The sequence below is a fragment of the Gadus chalcogrammus genome, chromosome 15, assembly GCF_026213295.1.
Source record: "Gadus chalcogrammus isolate NIFS_2021 chromosome 15, NIFS_Gcha_1.0, whole genome shotgun sequence".
NCBI classification, from domain to species: Eukaryota; Metazoa; Chordata; class Actinopteri; order Gadiformes; family Gadidae; genus Gadus; species Gadus chalcogrammus.
The window spans coordinates 1963988-1989905 of NC_079426.1; the positions used below are offsets into that span (position 1 = coordinate 1963988).

The window sequence follows — 25918 nt, forward strand, 5'->3', positions numbered from 1 at the left end:
CACACCGACAGAAACACCACCAGGGGTCGGGGGTTACCACGCCTCGTCAGGGCAGTACCACGCCTCGTCAGGGCAGTACCACGCCTCGTCAGGGCAGTACCACGCCTCGTCAGGGCAGTACCACGCCTCGTCAGGGCAGTACCACGCCTCGTCAGGGCACTCCTTCAGTCAGTCACTCAGTTTTGGTATCCACTAAAACCGTAGTGAAGATAAGTGGGCATGGGGAGATACGCTCTAAAGGGACTGAGTAAGACTTGCATGCATCATTTTCTTCTTATTTTTGGATCATTTTTCTGCCCCCCTCATAGGGACAATATAAAGTCTGTGTTCTGTACAATTGCATGAAACGCACTTGGTCACTAGTGACACATTTGTGAGAGTATTTTCTCGATAGTGACTTCAGGGGACATGGACGGGTATATGTTCGGGGCAGTCTTTTTTTTCCCCCGTAACATAAAGAACCAAAGCATGAAACATCGGTATCCCCCCCAACGCTCGCTCATTAAAATGGACCAACCCGCCTCACTCACAGAGTGAATCCCAGTGATGGTGTGCTTCTGATGCCCCCCCCCCCAAGCACCTGTAGCGCCCGGTGGTGCGGGCAGTCGTGGGGGTGCTGGAGGGATCCGGGCCTCAGCTCTGAGGTGATGGAGGGGGCTTAGCCTCGTCAAACACCAAGCATCGGGCACAGCACAGTGAGCTCCTTCGCCGCATCCTCATCCTGAACAGAAACAACCTACTTTCAGAGACATATACCTCATAATCTACACTACATTTCTCCATGTTGCATGCATTCGATCGGGTGTCTGTATCGATCCACATCAACGTGTAGTGCAATAAGAGGTGGACGTCCATGGGGCGCAGGGGGGACCGTACCTCTTTAGAGACGGTGTCCATGGAGCAGGCGGCTTCACACATCCTCCTGGCCTGGCTCTTCTGGCCCAGGTCCTTAAAACACTGTTGACCCCAGATGGCACTGTTCATCAGAGAGATAAGGTAGGATACTCCCCCACCCCTCCACCCCCCATCCCATGGTTTCACCTCTGCGTGACTCTTTCTGTTTGACATTGGCCATTTACTGATGTCAATCAGTCAAGGGTGTCGTGAGCGGTACCAGTGCTCTCAGGGGTTGTGGTCTGGGCCAAACTCACATCCCTGTTGGGGCTGACTCCTTCGAGGATTGGGTGGGGTAAAGGGCTTCAAATGGTCTAACTTGGGTGAGCCCCCATCATAGGATGGAGATAAGTGAGTGGGTGAGGGGTCTGGATAAGGGACTTTGAGGTAGATGCGTGTTATGCGTATGACCTGAAGGTGACGATGACTTACCTTGGCTAAGAACACGTAGTTCTGTTTGGAGTATCCAGGAGAGATATCCTCAACCTGGGAATTAGGGGGAAAAAGGGCTATTTTGTTATAAATGATCAAGTTTCACTCAACGTTGTCCTTGTCTTTGTCTTTTTCACGCACACAGATCTACAACCTCACGTTGAAACCAAACAAACCCTCGGTTCAATGGGATGTTTGTGTGTCAAATCGCTATTTTCGGCCAAAAAGCCAAAGCGATTGGTTTCCCTCGGATGTCCGTCCCTACCTTGAGGAAGTTCTTCAGGGCGTCTTGGACCGTGGCACTGGGGGGTTCACCGAACAGCGTGGTGGCAACCTTCCTCTCGATCCACGATAGCTGAGCCACCTTCAGCCAGCAGAGGCATGGGACAGCATCGGCACCAACACAAAGCAGCAACAAAGAGGATCGATTTCCCGGTTAGGTTAATCAATTTCTATTTATTTTTCAATGTGGGTAATGTTTTCTCTATTTCTTGGGCCTTTAGTTATCTATAGCCTCTGTGTGCCTTTTGAAAAGTAATTGGTGGAGCAGCCAGAAGTCATATTAAAAGGCAGACGCAGTTGGGTTACATTTCCAACCATTACATTTCTTTGGTAGTAATTCTACAAAACCTTTCGATTCCTGAAGAGTGCTTTTTTCCCCCCATTTGACCGTCCCAGGTTTTCCATGACTGACTGCACATCATTTAAATTGATTCCCACCTACCTTAATGGAAATGCTGGACTTTAAATCGTTTTGTTTATCTCCCTTTTGGGTCTTAGGACTCATATTCCACACGTATATTCCACACTTTGGATAGTTCAAATGTATCTATCTGAATCATCTATAAATATCTACATAAAACATGTATTCTTCCATGGTCCCCGGTGAATGAGTGCAACTGAAGCCCAGCATGGAGTGATGATACGAGGTGTGCGTTGTGTCCGCCCGGCGCGCTGGCTCTGCCATACGACCGTTCCTGTAAACAATCATAACTTTGTCCGCAGCTTCCACCGCTACGTTGGCTTGGTGGCTGGCTACGTTGCCGTGGAGCGCCGGGATATAAATACCACTCTGGTATAATAACCTTTCTCATGCTAACAATGGCTGCTGTGAGCCTCCAGCAGAGCTGGAGCTTTGGCGCAGAGAGCCGCCAAGTCAAACAAGAGGAGGGGACGAGTGAGGGGAAACCGCGGGGTGGAGGCGCGGAAACACTGGCCCCCGCAACACCCCCCCTAGAGGGGGAGGGATGTCACGGGTGAGCCGGTGAGCGAGTGAGTGAGTGAGAAGTGAGTGAGTGAGCGGGTGAGCGGGTGAGCGAGTGAGTGAGTGAGTGAGTGAGTGAGTGAGTGAGTGAGCGAGCGAGTGTCTGTTGGCGTACAGCATAGCACCAGCGACCCAATAGGTAGTAGGACATGGGATCCTCTGGCTTCAGTTCAATGGCTTTATCCAGATGGTCCTGAGAGAGAGAGAGAGAGAGAGAGAGAGAGAGACGGAGAGACAGAGAGAGACAGAGAGAGACGGAGAGAGACGGAGAGAGACAGAGAGAGACGGAGAGAGACGGAGAGAGACGGAGAGAGACGGAGAGAGACAGAGAGAGACAGAGAGAGACGGAGAGAGACAGAGAGAGACGGAGAGAGAGAGAGACAGAGAGAGACACACAGAAGCATAGATTTTACTGGTGATTCATGCCACTGTAGCATTTGCAATTCCGTCATCTCCTCTGCCCTGATCTGCTCTGCTAGGCTACGCATGCGATAGAACCGCCCCCCCCCCCCCCCAGCTCCCATCTCTTCCATTCTACCTCTGATAGAGAGATGGCAGCTGTCTACGCTTGTGGGGGCTGTACACTGTTTCTAAGGGAAGCGGTTGACCACACGATGAATGCTATGCACATAGCATTCATGCTCTGCCTTATGCAACCAACCTGGCTGCAGGGAAGCCATGCACATCTGCAGAAATGACATAATCCCCCTGGGGGGGGGGGGGGCAACTCGACACGACGGTATGGGTGCACGGTGGGTACAATTACCACGTACAATAACCCCCCCCTGTATATTACAGTATATCAGTCAAAATACGGCTTATCTGTGTCAGGTCCCTCTAAAAGGTTGCCCCCGGTGTATATAAACCGTGGAGACAGAGAGGGCGCCGGCAGAGGCCTTCATGGAGTCTCCACATACCTTGAAGATGAAGCCGTTCTTGATCTTGTTCTGCACCGTGTCGTATTCAGCCATTAAACCACACATGATGGCGTACCTGTGGAGAGACGACAACACGTTCAATTTAAATGGTCAAACACTGTGGCGGAGTTTAGTCAAATTGGATAACATTAAGATATAACCATGTTCATTTCTCAATGCAACCAGCAGTCGATATTCACTGGTTCTGAAAACCCCCTCTTCTCTTTTGGCAATTTAAGCCCAACCAGCACCAACAGGAAAACGTTTGTGGCCCAAAAATCCGACATAAAACTATTTCCAAGAAGTAGCAAAAACTAAAAATAAAAAGGATCGCAGAGGGGCGGCACCGATGTGTTTTGGTATGTGGTTATGAAAGCCCCCCCGAGATCCTTTAATCTGATCCGATGGGTTGTATTCCTGGTGGACCGGGCTCCGGCTGCACCTTCCCTCCACACCACCTCTGCTCTGGGTCACTGCTGGCATCCTGCGCCGCGCAGACGCCCTACGACCGGCTCCTCGTTAAGCTCTCTTTGGGGCGATAAGCTGCTTCATCTCTGCTCCCCTCGGCTGCCCTCTTCTCTCACACACTTTCTGGAGTTCCTCATTAATGAGGGGAGACGTTCGAGGGGGGGGGGGGGGGGGGGGGTTGTTGGCTGTGGTGTGGGGATCCATGAGCCCAGTTGAGGTACTGGAGGGTTTCGGAAGAACAGAAAGGAGGATGAACCGTGATCTCACCACGAGACCTCTTTATCCACCTAGACTGGTGAGAGCCAGCACTCGCACGCAAAGAAGGCCTTCAAACGCATGTAGGACCATCTATAGCTTAAAGGTGACAGATTATACCACCTGGTGTGAGTGTGATTAGCCGTTACAAGCCGTTTTGAAAATCTGCCTCTTCTGACATCACAAGTGGACATGTCCACCTAGATGTGCGCTGGATAGATCAGTCTACCAGCCTACCCAGTGGACTGTAGCAAGCGTTGCTCATCTATCCATCATACATCTAGGTGGACACACCCACTTGTGATATCAGAAGAGGCTGATTTCCAAAACGGCTTGTTATGGCTAAACACACTCACACCTGGTGGTATAATAGGTCACCTTTAATTAAAACATCAGATACGCTTTGTGCAATCCTGAAGCTATTGATCCATTTATAGGCAGCAACCAGAGCCCAGATGGCTGTGACGCTTCAGACGCATGCTAACCTCTATTTATACGCCTTGTGTGTGTGGGAGAGTTCCCATCGTGTCTCGGAGGTGCTCACCGCTGTATGACTCACTTCCCGGCGCCGTGTACCTGGCTCAGCGCTCCGCATCACGTCACTCTGGTGGAGTGGAAAGACAACAAGGCAGGCACCTGGCTACCGAGGGCACCCCATTGATAGTCCGCCAAGCAAACAACACGTAGGCGAGCTCTGCGCCGCCGGAGCCCAGAGAGAGGGCGGGCTGTTTTCTCAAGCCCCCCCCCCAGGGCGGAGGCTCAGCGCGGCTGATGGGAGCGGGGCGAGTGGTGTGCTCCGCAACATCACAGGCGCTCCGATGTTATCTGTCTGCAGACGTTCCGACTGACTTCCAATGAAAACAAGCCGCTCGAAGCCGTGGCTGGGAGTGCCTCCCCAGGCCGCCCTCGGCTCTCACCGACGGCCGGGCAGAAATCCCACCAGGGGCACAAAGCTTTAGCAGCATGAGACCGCGTTGAACCGGCCAAGCCTGAACTCTGAGGGATACTGTGTGTCTCCCTACACACCCCCCCCCAACCCCCCTACCATCCATCCCAAGGAGGAATCGAGGTGGCTGAGGAATAAGAGTTCTTGCGGGAAACCTTGCGGTGACCAAATACGCATGCAGCCAATCGAATATCCGTTTGCTGCATCGTTGCATCCTGAATCATGCGCTGCTCCCGGGTGCCATCAATCAAAAGTGGGACTGGGGGAGGAGAGAGACATGAGCAGAACCTAAGAAGGCAGTGATAATTCAAACCCAGATCAGCCGTCCCACAGACAGGACCGAGCTGCAGAGACGTTTCCTCAACGTCCATAGGATAGCACCAGGGAATACCCTCCACGTCGTTATCGGTTGAGCGGGAAACAGGGCAAACTGTGTGCACAGAGACATGCTTGGTGGCTGGCTAAGCTCATAATGCTCACGAGGCTGGTGGAATAGTGTTTGGCACCGTGCAAAGAAAAAAAAGAGAGGCAGTACAAGGAGTAAGCAAAAGAGCTGACGAGACTGAAATTAAGATGGAGATAAGGTGTCTCGCCCGAGGCCATGTTCTTGAGAGTTCCTTGGATCGAGTTTACACGTTACTAATCCTGCGAAAGGACGCCTTGCTTCGACATAGAGAAACAGAGGTGAGGTGTGCTTGGGGGGGAGAAACGATAGGAGAGAGGGGGGTGAGGGAGGAGATATGAACATGTAAGGAGGCATGTCCGCCCCGGGGGCGTGCCCACTGTTGTTTATCCTTTCCTTTCTTCTTTGTGTTGAAATCCCATCTCTCACGACTTTCTTCTGCAGCAGAGGGGCGGGGTAAATGGTGAAGTGGTGAGGAGGAAGCAAAATAATTCTGACAGGAATAGAGTCTAGAGAAAGAACTGAACGTTAATTGCGCTGGGTTATTCCCCCCCACTGTTAATGTGTAAGAACAAAACAATAATATCCTGCTTGGCAGATAGAACAGACGATTGATTTCAGCGTTAAACTCCAACATGGAGAGGAGAGTTCTTCCAGAGTCAGTGAGGCTCCAGACCTCGACCACCCCCCCCACACAGGGAAGCCACGGACGGGTCAAGTTTGGGACTGGTGAGGGAGTAATAGGATGCAGAGTGTTCCCACTGCAGTATGTTATCTTAAATACCTCCATCTCCCGCTATGGTCCGCTGGATGTCAGAGGTCACACAATGGGAGGGAAAGCCTCCCACTGCGACCGATAAAGCCTGAGGCGTGCTGTGGTCACCTCGGTGATGACCACAGCCACAAAGGAATGCGTTAAGTATTAAGAGTGAATCCATCAGCCGCTTCCCAAAGCTTCCCTGGTAAACCCCGGTGTTTTTGGTAACCTCAGACCGTGTATAGTACATCGTGCTCCAGCCACAGAGGGAGGTTCATATGAGGTACAGCCTTCTATGTAAACAAGCCTGGAATACAAGATATCCAATCCATTTCCCAAGGCCACAAGTCTGCTAAGATTACACAAAAAGGATTCGTCGGCCACAGTCCAAAGGACACAACGGCGCTTTGTACGGGCATAGCAAACAATGACAACGTCTAATATTTAATAATGGAAAGACAGATACGTAAATCCTTCTTGCGTTTCAGCCCATATCAGTGACAAACTGGTGAATTAAACACAGTGGAGAATGAGTCAGAGGGATGACAAGTGCCGCGGTGTTATCGGTCATTTGTGGAGGTTGAAAAGCTGCTGGGCCAGTGTGGGGTGGACACGCTGGTATCATATAAGGGGGAGATGCCCGTTGGACATACAGAACTTTAAGAGCCCGGACCGTCCACGGAGCAGAAAACAGCTCTTTTCTGCACGTCACTTTATCAGCCGTGACAGAAGCGGGAGAAGGCTTGGCAGGTTGATCAGGCTGAATGGTTGTTATTCATTCACTCTGCGGTCATTGTCTATTATTAGTGCCTGTCGGCTGCAGACTCTCCCTCGCCAGCACCTTGCGTGGCAGATCAAGAAGGAATTGGCACCGCGGCTCAACACCCTCTGCCAAATCTGTGACAAGCCCGGCCGCATTGTGAACGCCGGGCCGCAGCGCCTGATGTCGTGAGAATGGCCAAGTAAACAGTGACCTCATGCTGAAAGAAAGGGCTCCGAGCCCTGCTTGGCTCACCGCCACGGCCCCCATATCAATGGTGGAAACGGGGCCTTATCTACTTTGCCATGCCCGTTTTAATTAAGCTGCATTTCCGCCTGGTTTAATGTCCTAACAAATCCCATTAGTGGATATAGGATTAAGCTTTGGCTTTTTTTTTTTTTTACCATTGGTCATAATTAACAACAAGCACGGCCTTCTCTATTGCCTGACCTCCAGCTGTGGTATGTGCGCAAGCTATAACGCCGTCTACCTCGAACCGAGTAGCGCAATGGGGCCCGCTGGCACAACAAGGTGCACTGCGCCTTGTTTTCCACGAGAAAGTGCCGCACACACCTCTTCAAAGATGACATCAATCACATGCGGCACCTATTTAAAAAGGACCTTGATGCCGGTCCAAAAGGAGTAGGGGCTCAAGCAAACAAAAATACATTTTTAGGTGTCTCTAAATACAATAATTCTATTCATTAATTAACCAAGAAACACATGCAAAAAGTTTCGGGGCCCCCCGATGTTTAAAAGACAGGCAGTAGAGGAAAGTGAAGGTTGCTTGTCAAAAGTGTCTGCTAGACGTGCATGCCGTTTTAAACGTGGTATATATGCAGGCCACTTACAATTGAAAGGAAAACCCTAAAAACATAAGACTAAGAGAGCGTGATAGTTCTTTCATGGCCGAGGTGCCTATGTAGCTTCAAAAGACAAACCTTCCAGGAGTACCGAATGCCAATCTGAGAACTATAATCTAGGACAAATCTCTATTGGCTGTGTTGTGTCCACAGGCTGGGGTCGGCACGCTGCCTTCAAGTCACAACACGAGCGCTTCTTTCAGGCCAGGAATGCGCTGTCGAGGCCTGCACAAATACAAACAGGATCCATACCATCAGGCCCCTCTTGACACAAATAATTAAAAGCCAAGGGGATTTTTTCCTCCCTTCTTTCACCATGAAACCAGAGGACGTGAAGACTTTCTTCTTCTTCTTCTTCTTCTCCCTCCTCATCTTTTGGTGCAAGTTCATCTTTTTTATGTCCTTTGAAGTTGAAGAATCCACTTCTAAAGAGCTCTGATACCAAATGATTCCGACTTTGGCAGAGCCCGAGTCTTTATATAATGCTCACCAGACCCGTGGCAGAGGTTGGAGGTTCATTTTGGCATGAATAACCGAGCTGCCAAAGAGGACATTCAAAGGAGTTGGAGGCTAGGTGAATTCATCTATTTCCAAAAGGATTGAAAATCATTTGATCAAGGAATAAAGGAATTAAGTTAGTTAGGGGGGGGGGGGGGGGGCAGTACAGCTAAAGGAATCGACACAATAAAGAAGTCAGGACATTGGCGTGGCCTCAGTATCCCACTGCGTGGCTACATTAGCAATGTGTATGCTAACTACCTTTCAATTTGAGAGAGGAAGACAGCTCTCTCTCTCGAGGTGCAAGGACATTTACTATACAAATGCCTTTTTGGAATTGATTACTAACCATGTAAACAAGGTTATACAATATGTATATCATTGTACATTATTATTAGGACTCATTTTTCCACCAAACGCTGGACCGATGTTACGAGGAGGGAGGTGCATGAGGGGTGACCCCCTCCCTCACCCGGGCGAGCCATCACCCACCGCAGGCTCCACAGCGCTGCGGTATCAACCCGATGCTGATGGGCAGTGATTGTGGGCCATCAGTCAAATGAATGCGTGTTCAGCCAGTGTCACCATCAGGCTATCGGAGTGAGTCCAGACTGTTTACATTCCAGGAACTGGAGGGGATGTGATGGTATCAGTGGGACAAAGCCCAGAGCGGGGGAGGATGGGTGAGGGGGGGGGGGGGGGGGGGGGGGGGGGCGGGGTGCTTGTTCTCTGCAGAAGGCCAGGGTGATGGCTCAGCCCAACCTACATCCTCTATTGCACGTGGATATCTACAGCGCAATGTATGGGAACAAGCCATTCAGGTGACCTCGTTTTTCTCTCCCTTTTAGTTTATTGAATTGACCCCCCCGCAGACCAACAGGTTGGGGGCCCCGCCTTGCCAGGAATCACACCCAGCCTGGGTATCTTACGTGAGCACAAGAATAAAGTATTGAACCAAGTATTGACCCCGCGGCCTCTCTGGAAGCTTCGGGACGCAGCTTCAACTTGCACCTGAATAGACTGGCTGCACTGGTCGTGTGTGTGGGGGAATAATGAACGTTTTCAATAATGAGTGAATTAAAAAAAAAAAGACCAAAGACGTACCACTGATGACTGTCGGCACATGAAGGGTTTAGCCTCACCGCCTCCGCACCCGCCTCCTTCCCTACAGGGGGGAGAGTCAGACGCCTCTGGATGAACCACAGCCCATAATCCCTGGGAACCCCGAGCTCTCTGGGCACCGATTGGTCCATTCAAGGCGCTGCGCTTCCTTCTTTCTAAATAAAGCATGTTCATTTTCTTCGGGAAATTGTGTGATTTAGGATTAAGAGCACACACACACACACTGTCACAGACACACACACAAACATGCCTTGATAAATAATGTTGACCTGCAGTATCTGAGACAGCAGTATCGTGTCATGAGAGACTGCTTGGTAGTTATTAAAGGCCCATTAACAAGAGGAGAGAGAAACAGGCCAATCCAGTCTGAACGAGAGTCTTCTAATCATTCAATGAAATCCAACCACTGACAACGTGGTGCAACCTGGGTAGATGAGTCTGGAAAGGTAATTCAAGTTGATTCCTAAAATAGTCATTTGGATGGGGCGTGGTAGGCACGCTAATGTTTCCACGCACACACTAAAATTAGATTACCAGGGCAGTTGAACCACTTTCAAGAAATAAACTTTAATATTCCGTACAGATTGGCTGAATGAATAATGTTTTCTTATGTATCGGTTTACTTTGTTCCCACATACATTTCTTAGTTAAAATGTTATTATTATGGTAAGAAACCTACTTTGTTTCAGTGGCCATTTCCGTCATGCTTAGATTGTTGCTTACTCTGTTTGTTAACCAAGTCAGAAGAAAACATGCATTTAAATAAGATTTATTAATTTGATCTACACTGGACTCTTTCTTGAAGGACTGTTTCCATTCGTCATCATTCTCGCACCTTGCAGTGAACCTGTTCAGCTCGAAATATGATCACAAATGTTTAGGAAAATGATGACACAATTTCCATCTCATTCAACATGTCATAGTGTTCATGTCACTGACAGGGTTTAGTTTACACAACACCTCCATTACTAATAATGATCAGATCTGAGTACACTGATCAATAAATACTAGAGCTGTCAGTTAAACGCGTTTTTAACGGCGTTAACGCAAACCAATTTTAACGGCGTTAAAAAAACTATCGCGCGATTAACGCAATTATTTGGCTCAAAACAAAGAAGCAGTAGCCTGACTGCTATGTTCAAATGACATTTGTTCAAAGCAGTCGTTTAATTGCACTATAGGCTCTTTTTTTGTATCGTCCTGTTTTGATCAATATATGCCAATGTTGTTATCAATAAAAAATCATTTGCACAAGGCAAGCCGATGCACTTCACCATGTTGATAAGATAATTAAAATGAGAAGAATTATGGGACAAAAAAATCAAGGGATATTTAGCATAGAAAAATAATTTGCGATTAATCGTGAGTTAACTATGACATTAATGCGATTAATCACGATTAAATATTTTAATCGCTTGACAGCTCTAATAAATACACATCTTTAAGTTTTGACTTTCAGAACATAATGTGAACTAGTTGATACACATTAGTGGATTAGGAGAGTTTTGTAGAGTGTTGTCAAATGTGTACAGCAACTGATCTGTAAGATAAAAAGGTCTGTAAAATGTGTCTGCGTTCTTAGCATACACCCGGAGATGGTGGTATGCAATTCACATTACGTGTACCACACGTGTACCACAATACCAAAATATACTAAAAAGATATTTCTTACTTTGTAAAATTATTCAAACTCCGTCAAAACTGAAATTGACATATCAACTACAGTCAAATGGCCAAATAATGAATAGATCTCATGCGGTCATTAGCGAAACAAAACGTCTCCTCAGCCTCGTTTCCAGGCGAAGGACAGAATGTGATTGGTTACCGCTCAGTGCCAGGGCCTTCTTCTCCTCCAGGCCGTCTGCGAGGTCATGGGCGTCACAGTAGGCCCGGGCCAGGCGCCACAGCAGCGACGCGCTGAGTCCGTACTGCAGACAGCGGAAAGGATCAAAAGGTTGGTTCAAACGGCACCGTGCATGCGTACATCACTTTAGTTTTCACAACCTTATCACTGCTGCTGCTGCGGCTATCGCTGTTTGTTCCGAATTGGTCCTTTTCTCGTCAACTCCCAAATGGTTGTCACTCCAAACTGAACTTGGCGGAGGAACATGGAAGGTAAATCATTTGAGAGGGAGCGTTGGGGGTGAAGAGGACATGACGCGAAGCGCCCCAAAAGTGGAGGAAGGAATTTGTATTCTACCTCGTAAATAAATCGGTAAAAAATATAAAAGTTGCCTCTTAAAAGTTTTACAGATACAAAATGCAACTTTGGAGGGGGAGGGAGAGAAACTTGACCACGGCCCTCAGACATGGCCGTGTGCGTACTCAACACACCTCCTCCTTCTTCTCCAGAAGTGCATCGAGACTCTGTCTCTTGCCGCAACTGTCCCCTCGGTGAAGAGCGTCGACCCGCCCCAGGAGGGCGACCAGCTGGTCAACAGGCTCCTCCTCGCCCTCCTCTTCCTCCTCCTCCTCCTGTCTCGGTGACCCCGGGCTTGGTTCCTCTTCGTCAGAGTCTGTCAGCGCCGTCATATACCTGGAGGACACAATGCCATCGTATTTGATGAGGAACTGATGACCAACCAGTCAGGTTGAGCCAGGTTCATTTCCTAAACTCCTTAATCAAAGCTAAAAGACATTCCTCAACATCAACCCTGGAAAGACCCAAGGAAAAACATGAATATGCAATCTATCTCCCATGCAAGTGAAACAGGGCGTGGCTGTTCTGGATCATAAGAGAGGGCTTCAGTAAGGTCAGTCATGCACCCCTCAACACGCACACGCACTCACACACACACGGCAGGTTTTTCCCCTCACTGGAATCACTGAGTGTAAAGAAGACGTAATTCCCCTCTTCAACCTGTGGGCTGGAAAGAACCTCTCTCTGTGAGGAATGACTCGGAGCAATCAAAAATCAAGTTTTAACGAGTCCCCTTCTATGATTACCCCGCGGCCAATCATTGGCCTGATAGTACACACTGACAGCTCACTGCATGTTTACATGCAAGACTGCAGCAGCCTTGTTTACACAAGTCGGTCACTTAATTGTTTCTAAACGCCGACAGTAGAGGAAAGTCTTGACGTTCCGATGGCTGGAGGCCTTTCTCCCCGACGCGCCGCGGACTCACCGGGACGCGGCGTGCAACAGCCACTCGTTTTTTTTATGGTTCCCTCCTTCGGCTACGGCGACTAATCAACGGCACTTAAGAAGAAGAAGCGCCTCGCGAGCTGTATATGAGAAGGGAAAAACAGGGTCTTTACGACCGAGGCGGGGTGAAATGAAAGACACCGAAAGGTGAAACGATGGGAAGCCTCCATCAGGGGTTGGCAGCAGCTGCACGTGCGTCATTGGTGGTTTGGAGGAATGTTTATGTCTGAGCGCCACGGGTTCTGGAGGGATGTGTCAGAGCGGGTCCCCGCCCAGTAGCACGGTGGACCCAACAGGTGCCCCTTGCCGCAGGCCACCTCCAGACTCCGCCCAGCCAGACACACCTTGAGCCCTCCTGTTATTACAAGAGCAGGGGCCCTATTAGCCACTAAGGGGCCGGGAGAGCCCGGAGAAAAGGAAAACAAAGTGGGGAAATTGCAGCCGCGAGGGGCTGACGCATGCGGGAACAGCAACAAGGGGCGGCCTCGCGACGACGTGTGCAGATGGACAACCCTCCCATGTTTTTATGCCTGGCCTCAACCTCTTAGCAGGATCTGAGGGTGCAACAGTACATCATGTGTCATGAACTGAGAAGGATATTGCATCGGGAACCCTTATAATAAAATAAATCAATCCAGTACTGTTGTTGTGTCATTAAGGGCTAGCTGTTGCACATTAATGCATACAATAAAGAAACCGATCTAAGGTAATGATGTTGTGTCAATAAGGCCTAGCTATCGCATGTTAATGCTAACAATAAATAAACCATAAAGTAATGATGTTGCGTCAATAAGGCCTAGCTATCGCATGTTAATGCTAACAATAAATAAACCACAAAGTAATGTTGGGTCAATAAGGCCTAGCTATCGCATGTTAATGCTAACAATAAATAAACCATAAAGTAATGATGTTGTGTTAATAAGGCCTAGCTATCGCATGTTAATGCTAACAATAACAAGACCAATCTAAAGTAGCTTAGCTGGTATTCGAGGCCAAGAACAATAAAGTCACACCGATTCTGCACATGTCTGTAAACTGTATTGAGCAGATCTATTGTGACGAGAGCATACTTCAGAGTGTTTGCTAGCCATTGTCCCCCCTTTGTGGACCCATCCTGGGGAAAGGCTAAAAAACCTGCAGGGTTACATGTTGAACAATGCATTTCATATCTATTTCATAATCTAAAAGGATGACCAACATGGTAGCTCATCTTAGCTGCTGTAAAGGCTTTATGCAGATAGATTACATAATAGCACAACAACCCATACGTTTTGCACATCTTCTATACTTTTGTCATGACCTGTTTACGTAGATGTCGGTGTCAGGACGAAAAAACAGCACGTGACCCACTTCCAATCCAATCAGTTATTCAGTTGGCCAGTGGTTAAGTTGGCCTTTGTGCTTACTTGGTCCATTCTCTTTGTGCAACCTAAACATATGCAAGGCACTGATCAACTTCTTGAAATGCCCTCTGTGACCTTATAACGGAGCAGAGCCATTCAACAAGGTCCGGGGGGGAAAAGGAGAGACACCTTCAAGGGAGCTTAACCGTGGAGGTTGTCATGGCGAGAGCCCTCACAACAAACATGGTGAAGAGTTACCATCTCAACATCTCAAGGCCTCGGAGCATCCGGCCCCAGGCCTATTCACTGCTGGGTGCCGCTGGGGGCCAGGGGAGAGAGGGTACGTGCACTGCAACAGTGGCCCGACTGGAGAGTGAATAGATCGCCTCTGCAGGCGTCCAAATAGTAGACAAGGGTCAGAATTCTCCCAGAGATAAATCGTGCTTGTCTGAGCTCTCCCACACATGCCCCCCCCCCCGTTGCCCTTGGTTCCGCTGCCATGGTATGGGTGGTGCATGAAGTGGTGCTTACTACGCCCCCTGTTTGTGATGAAGCTGAACCGCATTCTGGAACCATACTTGATGAATGGTCGATTAGGAAGACCGGTATAAGACATACAGCTGTTTACATTGCTGTTGCGGCCCATCATAAAAAGAATAAGCAGGTCATTCAACTAGATTGGACTTTTGGGTTGATCTAATTGACTAGGGGGAGGGGTTCACAGTGTTGCAAACCGGATCACGTATCAGGGGGACATTACTGCCCTGTAATGAAACTTGCCAGGAGGGTTGATACAATGAACTCGATACAATGAACTCGATACAGCGGGGCCGGCGGTGGCTGAATAGGCGGTAGGGAAGTGTTTAGCAGCCACATTATTAAGCGCATAGCCAGCACCAGAAGGCCGAGAATCAAGAATCAGGGAAATTAACGTCACAACTAAGAGGGTTGGTAGAGGCACAGCATAAACACCCGTTCTACGGTTTCATAGAAACCATAGAACGGTATGAAAGAAACTATGAAAGAAGAAGCGGAAGGACGGATGCCAGTGAAGACAGACAGCTATGTCAATTATTCACACACAGTGGCCCACATGCTGCAGTGCAACTTGGAGAGCAATGCAGGTACCCTCTCACGGCGCCGGCAGGTCAGACGGGGAGCTCGGTGTTCCATGTTCTCGTTTAAAAAGTAGGTTACACTCGTCTGGATCTAGGCGGGACCTTCGACCCCAAACTTCAACGCTCCACTGCCGCGAAACTACGTGCAAAGATGCGTACGTGCGACCACAAAGGCTAAGCCTCTTTCGATTTTTACACGTCGTCATTGCACGCTTAAAATGAAGCAATTACGTGCTTTAGCCACGTTTAAATATCCCATTCAGATGCACCCATGCCCGCTGATGAGCACTTACCTTTCTGTTAGCTATAAGCTTTTCCCTGAAATACAGACCATTAATCACGAGTATCTCTTTATAAACATTAGGTGTGCGCTGATCGGGCATGCCTTCCTGGCCGCACAGAATCTGTCTGTTCAGCTTAAATCAACTATCCATGTCCTAAATGCAAGGATTTTCCTGTCTTGTTTTTTTTATTGTTATTTTTAATACTTCACCCCCCCACTCCAACTAATGTCCTGGAGCTATGGCGAGGCGAGGTGAATAAACAGCAGTGGGAACTGTTTGAGGAATTACAAGTTCCTACAAGACACGTTTAAATGAGGTTCCTGACAGCTTGGCACGCACGCTGCGTGATTGATAGATAGCCCCTCCTCGCATGTAGAAGAGGCCGTGACGGTGAGGAAGCTGTCACGGCAGACGGAGAGCCAATCCCAGGGCTGTGGACACACGGACAGCCAATCACAGGGCTGTGGACACACGGACAGCCAATCACAGCGCTGGGGAGGGTCTCCAGGGTCCCAATCCATCTGGCAGCAAGGATTATGTCCTCATTCTTAGTATTGTCTTCTTCTTTTTTTGTTATCGACAAATACAGAAACAAAAAATGCATCTGGGCAGGCATTTCAAAAGCTCGTGTTGGAGCAAGATGAGTCCAATCATTGGGTACGCCAACACTAGGCACACTGTCGGAATATCTCTAGCTCCGCAGGCAAGCCAATGTGGCTGCAATTATCACTGACATCTAAAGAACTGCATACAATCTGATCATTGCGTTTGCATGATGCATACACATGTTACACATTTTTCCATAGTCGATACAGCGATACATTGATAATTGCCTCTGGTTCAATCGTGATTGCGCTACTCTCTGATATTGTTGACGCAGGGATAATTGATAGACTGATGGTTCTGGCTTTTAATTATTTGTAATAGTGTAAATGTCACTGATCCAAGCCATGTTTACTTCTGCAGATTTTGTAATATTTATGTTTCGTCTTTCTATTTGGTTTGCAGAGCTCCGTTGGCAGCAAGGGCAGAACGATATCCCGGCTAATCTCTCTGTGTACTTAGTGACTTGGCCAAGGCATAACGAGGGACCAATGCACTGCGCAACAGGGGCCCCGGCACTACCGTGGCCCCCCCAACAGGCTCCGGGAGAGGATATGGTGCTCTTAGGTGGGATACGGAGGGCCCATCAGATGGATGTGAGGATAAGGGCGGCAGCTCATTCTCTGGGTGGATGCCAGCTATGCCCTCAGGGGCTGGAAGTTCTCCTCTACCGACTGCACCATTCCCCTACGCCGTGCCCCGACAAATAACAGAGCAGAAGTAAAGTTCTTTAATTATAAGAGGTGTGTCTGTGTTTGTGTGTGCGTACGTTCAAAGATCTCTTTCTAAGGATTACAACCTACAGATATCGTTCAAGGGGGTGCAGTCAGGCAACCAATCAACCGCCTCCACTGGAGCGTGGGATCACGCTGAGATCGAGCCCTCTAACAGACGGGGGCTGATGTTTACAAAAGGGGGGGGGGGGGGGAATTATGAATGACCTCATAACACCCAGGTGCATCGATCATGCTTACAGCAGTCACGTAGCCCGAGACCGACGAGACAGATGTGTTTTCACAGAAGGCCACAAGCTGTGCCAGAGTCATTCACAACGTCACGGCACGCCGACGCACAGCCGGGCCTCGTCAGATCAACGACCTGGTCCGCCGGCGCCGCAGAACCCGGTGTTCTTAAGAGTCAACAGTTAATCTGACAATGCATGCTAGATTAAAGATAAAACCAGCCGTCTAGATCAGTGCATTGGGGAGGCGGGGCTGGTAGTGGCAGATCACGTCGACGTGCGGCCTGGAGATTGGAGATTATACGACACCAAGAATGGAGGTGTCGTATAATAGCTGTTTACTATTTAAAATTATATAAAAATCATACTCAAGGTAAAAGTAAAAGTATAGATTTTAAAAACCACTTAAGAAATTACAAGTACACAAAAAAACGACTCAATTACAGGAATGTAAATAGTAAATGTAACTCGCTACTTTCCACCCCTGCACAGGGGAAAACAGAGAACTACTTTTTTGAACTTTGGGTTCCAGCACTAATACTGTGTTACAGTAGAACTTCAGATCCCACTACTTTTCTCTACTTTGTCAGAGCAAAAAAATAAAACTCCATTAAACCTCAACAACTTTAGAATAGCCTTAGTTGTTGTTTTTTCTTTAGTCTATCTTTCCCAAGTTGGGGTTGATACTTGGTAAACTGCTGTTTATTTTATCCAAGGTTGGGTGTGATTGAGGTATGTTCTGGTCTATGGAGGTAGAGAGCTGTCATGTTTCTCCTCCATTCTCCCACACCTGAGGCACATTGGAAGCACATTAAAGTACATCTGCTTACCCAGTAAGTAGCCTTGCAAAGGTTAGGAAGCACAAGGCCTTCAGGACATATCTCCATTAACCACAATTTAACCAACTGGTTACGTGCGTAGAATTTAAGACCCAACACATTGAAATAATTGTGATAAAACCCACCCCACTTGTATCAACATCCATTAATGCATCCACCTTTAATGATGGAAATGGTTTCATGCACAGGGTGGAATATGATGCATATTCTAATGCTAACCATATCTTGATAATTGTTAATTATTTATATCACTGTCACATGATAATATATTCATCTAATAATCTAAAAACAGGCACTATTTCCAGCCATCAGTCCATCACGTTGGATATATCCTTATGTTGGGATGTCCAAGGAAGCTCCTCAGTCAACAAGACACCGACGCCCTAAGCTAAGGCAAGTACACCTGGGTGCTGTCGAGCTAATTAGATATCGCCCTCACACCGTTCTTAGTTGAAAGCCTTGAGCTGTTATTGTACCCGCTGCATTCAAATAGAACTATTCCATTGATTGTGTATATAACTTTCGAATTTTTGGCAGTAGCTGAATTACTGTTATCATTTTAATTGGGGAGAAACAGTAGTGCCAAACCACAAAACACTGTGGTCTTTTTTATTTTCATCCAATGTGTTTCTATATAGAGGGTTCCGTGCACCTTATTTAAGCCGTCAGAATACAAAGCCGAAGTGAAGAAAAGTTATTCAGCACTATTCTGTTTCAACAGAACAGATCAGATCACAAGTTGTGTTTGGTCTGAATCCCCCTGCATGTGACTGTTGATTCTGACAGGCAGATAATAGTGTGCGCCCTTAACTCTAGGTGGGGTCCTTTTCTGTTCGTAAACATTGAGGTAAGTTGTGCAATATTGTAGTTCGTTCCACCACGTTACAAGGAGCAAGTGTGTGTGTGTGTGTGTGTGTGTGTGTGTGTGTGTGTGTGTGTGTGTGTGTGTGTGTGTGTCTTGAAGAAGTGAGCCATATTTGTATTGACGTTCATGTATGACAAGAGTACAATTCACTTGTAAAACATTGCTGCATTAATAAAATAAAATAAATTATTTACAAGGGCAAATTCTAAATCCGAAACAAATCAAGAAATTATTTTAGCCACTTTAACTCTACACAAGTAGAGTTAGCAGCAGCAATCCACTAAAGGAATACGGTACGATCCCTGTGGTTATGCATATCAAGGTTTACCTTGATATGCATAACCACTATAATGTACATCAGGGATCGTACCTGTATTCCTTTAGTGGATTGAAGAAAAGTTTTGATATGTATTATAGTGGTTATGCATACAAAGGTGAACCTTGAAATGCATTAGGGGTGTGAACGGTTACAAAAAATTGTAAACTGTAACACAACCCCTTTTTTTTTTCGCGTACACGGTTAACCGTTTTCTTATTAATGAAAAGAAGTATATATTTTTTTTAAAGTGAACCGCAGTCGCGCTATAGGGGGATTATAACATTAGTTTGAGCGGTTGCCATGGTTATCTCTGTGCGGTTAATTTGCAGTTGCGGTGTTAATTAGGGTGTTGTCAGCTTACTGTTGCATTAAACTAATCAGAAAAAGCGGTTCTATGCTATATAATCTAGAGTATCCGTGGTACAAAGGCTGTGACGAATTGCGAATTACAAAATATGTAAACAATGTTGAAAGTATAGACCGTCGCGATTGCCTTTGAAACAATGGCGCAGTGTTTTTTTGTTTTTTTTTACGGTTTTCGTTTACTTATTTTTCCTAAACGGTTATGATTTACTAACCGGTTACACGTGTACCCGTGCACACCCCTAATATGCATAACCACTATAATACACATATGGGATCGTACCCGTATTCCTTTAGTGGAAGTCGTTAACTCCACTTGTGTCTATGTGCTGGTACTCACCCTCCCTCACTCTCTGCTTCCTCTGAACTTTGACCTCCGCTTCTGGCGGCCAATCCGGCGGCCGCGGCGGCCCGCTTCCTGCGGGTGGGGGTGGTCCGGCGGGACCCCGCGCCGCCGCCGCCCTCCGTCCGGCCGCTCTTCATCTCCTCCCTCACCTGGTCGGGCAGCAGGGGCAGGGCGCTCTTCAGGGCCCTCATCTCGTCCTTCAGCTCCGAGACGCAGCGGATCAGAGCCTCCAGGCGGTCCAGCACCTCCGCCTGGCCCGCCAAGGCCGACCCGCCGCCGGCCCCGCCGTCCACCACCGTCAGACCGCCGCCGGGCCGGCTGCCCCCGGGGCCGTCGAGGCACGCGGCGGGCCAGGAGTCCCGGCGCCGGGACCGGAGGCTGTGGTACCAGACGGCGGCCAGGCTGACGCCCGCCACACCGGCCAGAGCCCCGATGACCATCAGCTTGCTGTCAGCGTGAGCCATGCTGCCTGCAGGGGGCGCCACAATGAGACACAGCTTGTTGTTGCAGTGGTCATGCCTGAAAGGCTGCGCTCTTTAATTTAATTGTATTTGTATAGCCCTTAATCACCATTACAGTATTTATGACCCCCCCCCCCCCCCCCCTGACCCAGGCCCCCACAAGGCCAAGAAAAAACTCCCTTTAATCAGCAAGGAAGAAATCTTGAGTTTAGTTTTTACTCGTTCAATTGTTAAGTAATAGAGGGTGTAGCATACAAACGAGAAGTATAGAAGTATGTAGAATACAACTCAATGCGTGATAATAGGGCTTGTACATCGTGAGTTCACATGGCAGTGAGAAGCAATTTCGGAAGTATTGGAGGAGCATAGAAATGTTATTGGTAGTCATGGTGTTCGGGTCATTGTTTTGTAATTCATTGTGAAATTATACATCATTGTGGAGGGACCTTATTGTTTTTGAAACTGCCATAACGCTTCTAATGAGACATGGTAAAACATATTAGCCTACGTTGCGGAATATTTTAGATTACTACAATTTACTATAAAGCATCAAAAAATCCCAGGATCCATTCTGATGTGCAAGTCCTGTAGAAGTGAGTAGCACTTTTGAATTGCTTGTAGAAAGAACATGCATAATGACTGACAAGACTTATACATTAATAATGTGTGTTTGGGTCTGTCCTCTTTCTATATTGTAACTTAGAGTACAATGGATGCAACATTCACCAACAAAATAACAAGAAGGTCTAGGCTAGCTATGTAGGGTAATGAATATAACACTTACCATCTGGTGACCTAACACCAATCACACAACCGATTCCAAACAATCAAAATGACTTTACAACGATAGTATAATGTATAATGACTGCGTTAAAACGACATTTATACACAGTGAATGTATGTCTCTGTCAGTGACTCATTCGTGGTCATCTACTGAACCAGTAAGTTGTATGAAGACATTCACCTTCGACAGTCTCCACTAAACACACACATGCGCTTCATAAACGTTCAGTTTATTAGTTCAGATGAAACGTAATGTGATATCCTTACAATACGTTTTCATACAAATGCTACATTAAATGCGATACATGAGTAAAATTAAGTATTATATCTTACCGTGGTGTAGGTAAACTGGGAGGCACTGGCTTATCCTGACCGTCAGCTTTCTGTGTAACGAACAAAACATTCCGTGTTCAGCAGAGGCCAAGCAGAAACGTTCCGTTTTCGGGCCAAGGCCAAAGTAGCATAAAGTCAATCATGTGTTGCCTTACATTATCTTCCGAATTGGAGTTGTATTGAACGGCTCAACGTTCAGCCAGATTTTAACATGTCTGCCATCAAACTTCAATCTTAATCTGATTTAGATTGAACTTCTTCCACATTTATCCAGCGAATTCTGTTAATGCAGAACTTCCATAAAAGTTACATTGTAACGAAGTACCAGACATTCTATGCCTTGCCTTGGGTCAAAAGTTTGATGGCGAAGAGGTTTGCCATCACCTTTTGTGACGCAACACAACAACAAAATTTCACTTCATTGGATTTATTATTTATTGTTAAGAATGAACACTATCATTTTTAGCGTCCATTTAAGTAAGGGTCCCAAATGGAAGGGGTTCAATGTGAAGGTATCATCTGCTGATTGCACTAATTGGAGACTTTGTGTGTGTGTGTGTGTGTGTGTGTGTGTGTGTGTGTGTGTGTGTGTGTGTGTGTGTGTGTGTGTGTGTGTGTGTGTGTGTGTGTGTATATATATATATATATATATATATACATATGTATGTGTGTGTGTGTGTGTGTGTGTGTGTGTGTGTGTGATCACAGTAAACTAGCATGCAACCCGTTCTGCAGATCTAATGTGTTTAACGGCCTTGAAGGGCTTTCACAACGTAAGAAGGTTGTGAGGGGGCCAGCATGGGAGATGCGGAAAAAAGTGTTAATCTTTAAAAAAGAAAAAAAAAATCTGCTATGGAGCCAACTGGGCTACAGGGAGTTCCCTGCAGCCCAGGGAGGTGAACCCAGGACCGCTACGTGCAGTTTGCTACCTGCTCAACTGGCAGAGAGTGGAACACATTGTTCCCCCTGCCCACAGCCTGCATCCCGCCTGCACCGGGAACAAAAGCCCACCTGAAGGCCCAGATGTGCAGTGAAGCACGTAGAAAAAGCAACAGCCTTGGCCATCAGCCCTGGGAGGGAGGGAGGGAGGGAGGGAGGGGGGGAGGGAGGGAGGGGGGGAGGGGGGGAGGGATGGAGGGGTACGTTGATGGACTGATAAGACTCCACCAGCAACGGCCTCCCCCCCACCGGGGTCAAGGCCGGAAGATAAGGGGGGGGGGGTCTACCATCAATCTGCCGCCAGACCCTCAGCCCTCCACACATCACCAAGGCCTCAGCCTGGATCGGGCGGGTGAGGGACAGGGTGGGGGAATGGGGGAGGCAGGTTTAGAGGGCGCATCACCACCTTGTGGGTTGGCGCTTTCTTTGTGTACCGCAATGAGTCACTCACAGGAAAAGCTGCGGGGAAGAAAAGCCGCGTGTAACGTAGCATTACTATCAGATTGTGGCTGACAGGCCGCAGCGAGTGCGGTGGCCTGGTTCGCCCGTCGGTGCTGAATTCATTAACATCAGGAGGCCCCACCACAGCAGAACCAAAACAAATAAAATGACATGTGTTTCAGTTGCACGCCATGTTTAGAGATACTTTAAAGAGGCACCCAAGCGTAAAGATGGCCGCCGGACAGGTTTGTGCAACTGAAGGTGTGCCATCCGCCGTCTGCTGCCGCAACACGCCACGGGCTCGGGGAATCCGACCGATGGGCCTGCACTTGCTCCGTGGCTGCAACGTGCTGACTGCGCCGCGCTGCCTCCGTCCCGGGGAGGACTTCACCAGGAGACTCCGACACTTGTCTAGTGGTCTTCCAAAATATAAACTAGAAGCAAACCAGGCTATTGTCAACTGTCAAAGTTGATTAATCATCGTCAAACCGAGCATGATTGATATGCATTCTAAATAACATGATCTTTACAATTATTTATTATTTTGAAATGTTTGTTATTAATCAGTGTAGTACATATTTAAGAATATTTTCCTGATGTAGTTAGTTTTTTTCTTTTGATTGATTGGTTTTCCATGTTTTTTCCATTGTTTTTCCTTCCCCTTTCCTTGCTTTGCTCTTCAAATGGCTACTTCTCTCTGTGACCGCTCAAAGTTCAGGGCCCAGTGCCAAAGCATGATTAAGTAGTAGCTCAAGATCAATAGTTTCCTGCTTGCCTCATCACTGAATTCAGGGATCACTTCCAGAAAAACGAACAACTATGGTGTTCTTCTGTACAGTATTACATTATTCAAAATTATATCCATCATTCATTTAGTCATATCGTTGTTGTTTTTGTTTCGACATCTAGGAATGAGGTCTTTTTCTTTCTTTTGATTTTTTTTATGGTCATTTTCCTATCTTTTTATTCGAATTAACTTTTTTTTCTATATTTTTTCCTTTCTAGGCTTCTTTCGTTCTCATCTTTTTCTGTTTAATTGAAGGCTGAACGTGTCCAGTAGGGGGCGCCAACGGAACGAACATTGAGTTAGTTGGTTAGGCTGACTGTTAGGTAGGCTCCGAAAAAGACGTGAAAAAGTCGATGCCTTTCAATTTATTTATTTTTTGTTGCAATTTGACGAAAGATATGTGTTTAACTTAATCCATCCATCAAAGCCAGGCAAAACAGGCATGTGGTAAGAAGGATCGTGAACAATGACGAGCGTGCAGTGTACAGTGTAAAATTGATCAGGGCTGTAAAAACATTGTTTGAGTTACTCTTCGCGTGTCTATGGATGAGAAGTAATTTACCAGTCACGCATCTTATGTTATAATGTATCTGCTCTACGTTTCCCAACAAAGGAATCTATGAAATAATAGATGTCGTAAAGGTAAAACCTAATTCGAAGCAGAATTTGTCTTTTTTTTAAATAAATATTCCCAAAACCCAATAAAGCCCTGATCCGCTATGTATTGAGATGCATCTTGAACATAGCTTCTCGCAATAAGTCCCACTTTTCGCAACCACCTGCTTTATCATTAACACTGTATAGCCTATATAAGCATTCAGTTCAGACGACAAAATCACAAATAATTTTAAACTTTCTTAAATTGTACAGCCTCCTTGACGGATTTGATTAAAAAAGAATCATGACTATTTACTATTTGGTTACTTTGGATAAGAGCAGAAAGCAACTTGCTGTGATTTAGTTTTCAGGGAGCAGGTACTGTAAAGCATCTTGCTTAAGGACATCTACAGGTAGACCAAGGCCATTTGCATTTGTTCTAACTATTGGTATGTATTACTTCCAGGAGATAACGAGCTGTAGAGTTACATCAAAATATGGTTGGTCGTTTGGTATTACTATTATTATTAATAATAAAAAAAAACTCTCCTTTCACTGGCTGTCCAGTTCTAAAAAGTGTCCACAAGACGAAAAAAAACTAGGAAAAAGTCAGGTTGAAACCCTTCCCCAGAATTAAGCTTTGTGCAAGTTTGTTTTAAACAACACCTTCTGAAATCAGTATACAGATGTCATGACTGAGACCTTAGCGGTTTCAGCTCCACAAGATTTAGCCAACATTCCACATCGAAAAAAACCCATCATCAATTTAACGCATCGGCCCGACTGCTGTCTGTAGTTATCGAACGCCCCAATACTATGAAAACACGCTCGAGTTTCCATTCCGTCCCCTCGCTAACATTTACTCCCAGACCCAAGCACACTACTTTTGGCGGACTGCTTTTGGCACGCTCAGTGATGGGGAGTTTAAGATGCTTTTAAAAGCTGCTCCAGCTGCTCCAGGAATGCCCTTTGCCCCCTCATATTAGTGATGGGAAATGCAGGAACGATCCAGATGGACATTTACGCGTGAGGTTTGCCTAAAGGCTGCCTCTTTTAGCTCTTTACGACACCTGTAGGCGGAGGTTGGGGTCAGTTCATCCTGATGTCAACGGTGCAGATGTGCGCTGGACGAAGGTTAGGAAGGATTGAACGGCACTCGCTGAAGGAGTGACACACGGGTGGGTTTTATGTTCTCAAACCTTCTTGTGTTCTGTTCAGATGACATAGAGATGCAGGAGTTATTTTCCCTCAGCCTGAGAGGCTGTTATGCAGACCTGTGGGTCTTGCTCAATGTACAACAGGTGTGCAGCCTCGCGCGGCCCCAGAGTCCAATGAGTGTGACGCGGGCCAGGTGAGGCTGCTGAAACCAGCCACCCCACACACCCAGCACACTCTGTCACACAGAGCATCGCTCACGTTGCAACAGTTCATGAAACTACAGCAGTGCAGAGTGATGCTGTAAGCAACAGTGTCTAACATATGTCAGTGATACAGTAGCCAATGGTCTTAAATCAACCTAAATGGAGCAAAGTACATCATAAAAAAAATCATAAAAACAAAATCGTAAAAAAAACAACAACACAAACAGTAAAAAAAAAAAGGAGAGAAAAATGGCCGCCTGGTTTGAGTGAGGAGCGTGTGTGTTTCTGTGTCCTGCTTGCTGCTGTGTTTGTGTGGTTGCGATTGAAAGGCAGCGCAGTGACAGAGGGCTCCAGGAATAGCCATGGGTGGGGAAGGCCGGAGGTCTTGCATGTGGGCTGCTGAACAGTCCTCTGTGTAGCGCTCATAACCACACGCCAGCCCAGCGGA

At 47.1% G+C, this 25918-nt stretch overlaps 1 protein-coding gene and 1 long non-coding RNA gene across 2 annotated transcripts; one reads left to right on the forward strand and one right to left on the reverse strand.

Annotated features, from left to right (window-relative positions):
- Positions 1-579: 579 nt before the first annotated feature.
- On the reverse strand, positions 580-21395 carry LOC130404395 (regulator of microtubule dynamics protein 2). The gene is made up of 11 exons (XM_056609100.1): positions 21346-21395; positions 19763-20237; positions 11914-12115; positions 11405-11507; positions 9562-9622; positions 3508-3583; positions 2706-2783; positions 1592-1690; positions 1327-1380; positions 877-957; positions 580-721 (listed from the first exon to the last, which is right to left on the reverse strand). The coding sequence occupies exons 2-11, from the start codon at positions 20230-20232 to the stop codon at positions 668-670; spliced, it is 1278 nt and encodes a 425-aa protein (XP_056465075.1). The 5' UTR covers positions 20233-20237; positions 21346-21395; the 3' UTR covers positions 580-667.
- LOC130404396 (uncharacterized) lies at positions 17008-18263 on the forward strand. The gene is made up of 3 exons (XR_008904222.1): positions 17008-17356; positions 17753-17869; positions 18168-18263. It is a non-coding gene; the product is annotated as an uncharacterized LOC130404396 (long non-coding RNA).
- Positions 21396-25918: the final 4523 nt, after the last annotated feature.

Bases quoted from the DNA above. Each gene is read 5' to 3' on its own strand.
- LOC130404395 (XM_056609100.1), bottom strand. From the start codon at position 20,232: ATGGCTCACGCTGACAGCAAGCTGATGGTCATCGGGGCTCTGGCCGGT. The intron at 9,623-11,404 runs GTAACCAATCAC...TCCCCCCTGTAG, and splicing joins GAAGGCCCTGGCACTGAGCG to GGAAGGAGGCGGGTGCGGAG. The intron at 3,584-9,561 runs GTACGTCTTTGG...GTCTCTCCACAG, and splicing joins TGTGCCGACAGTCATCAGTG to GTACGCCATCATGTGTGGTT.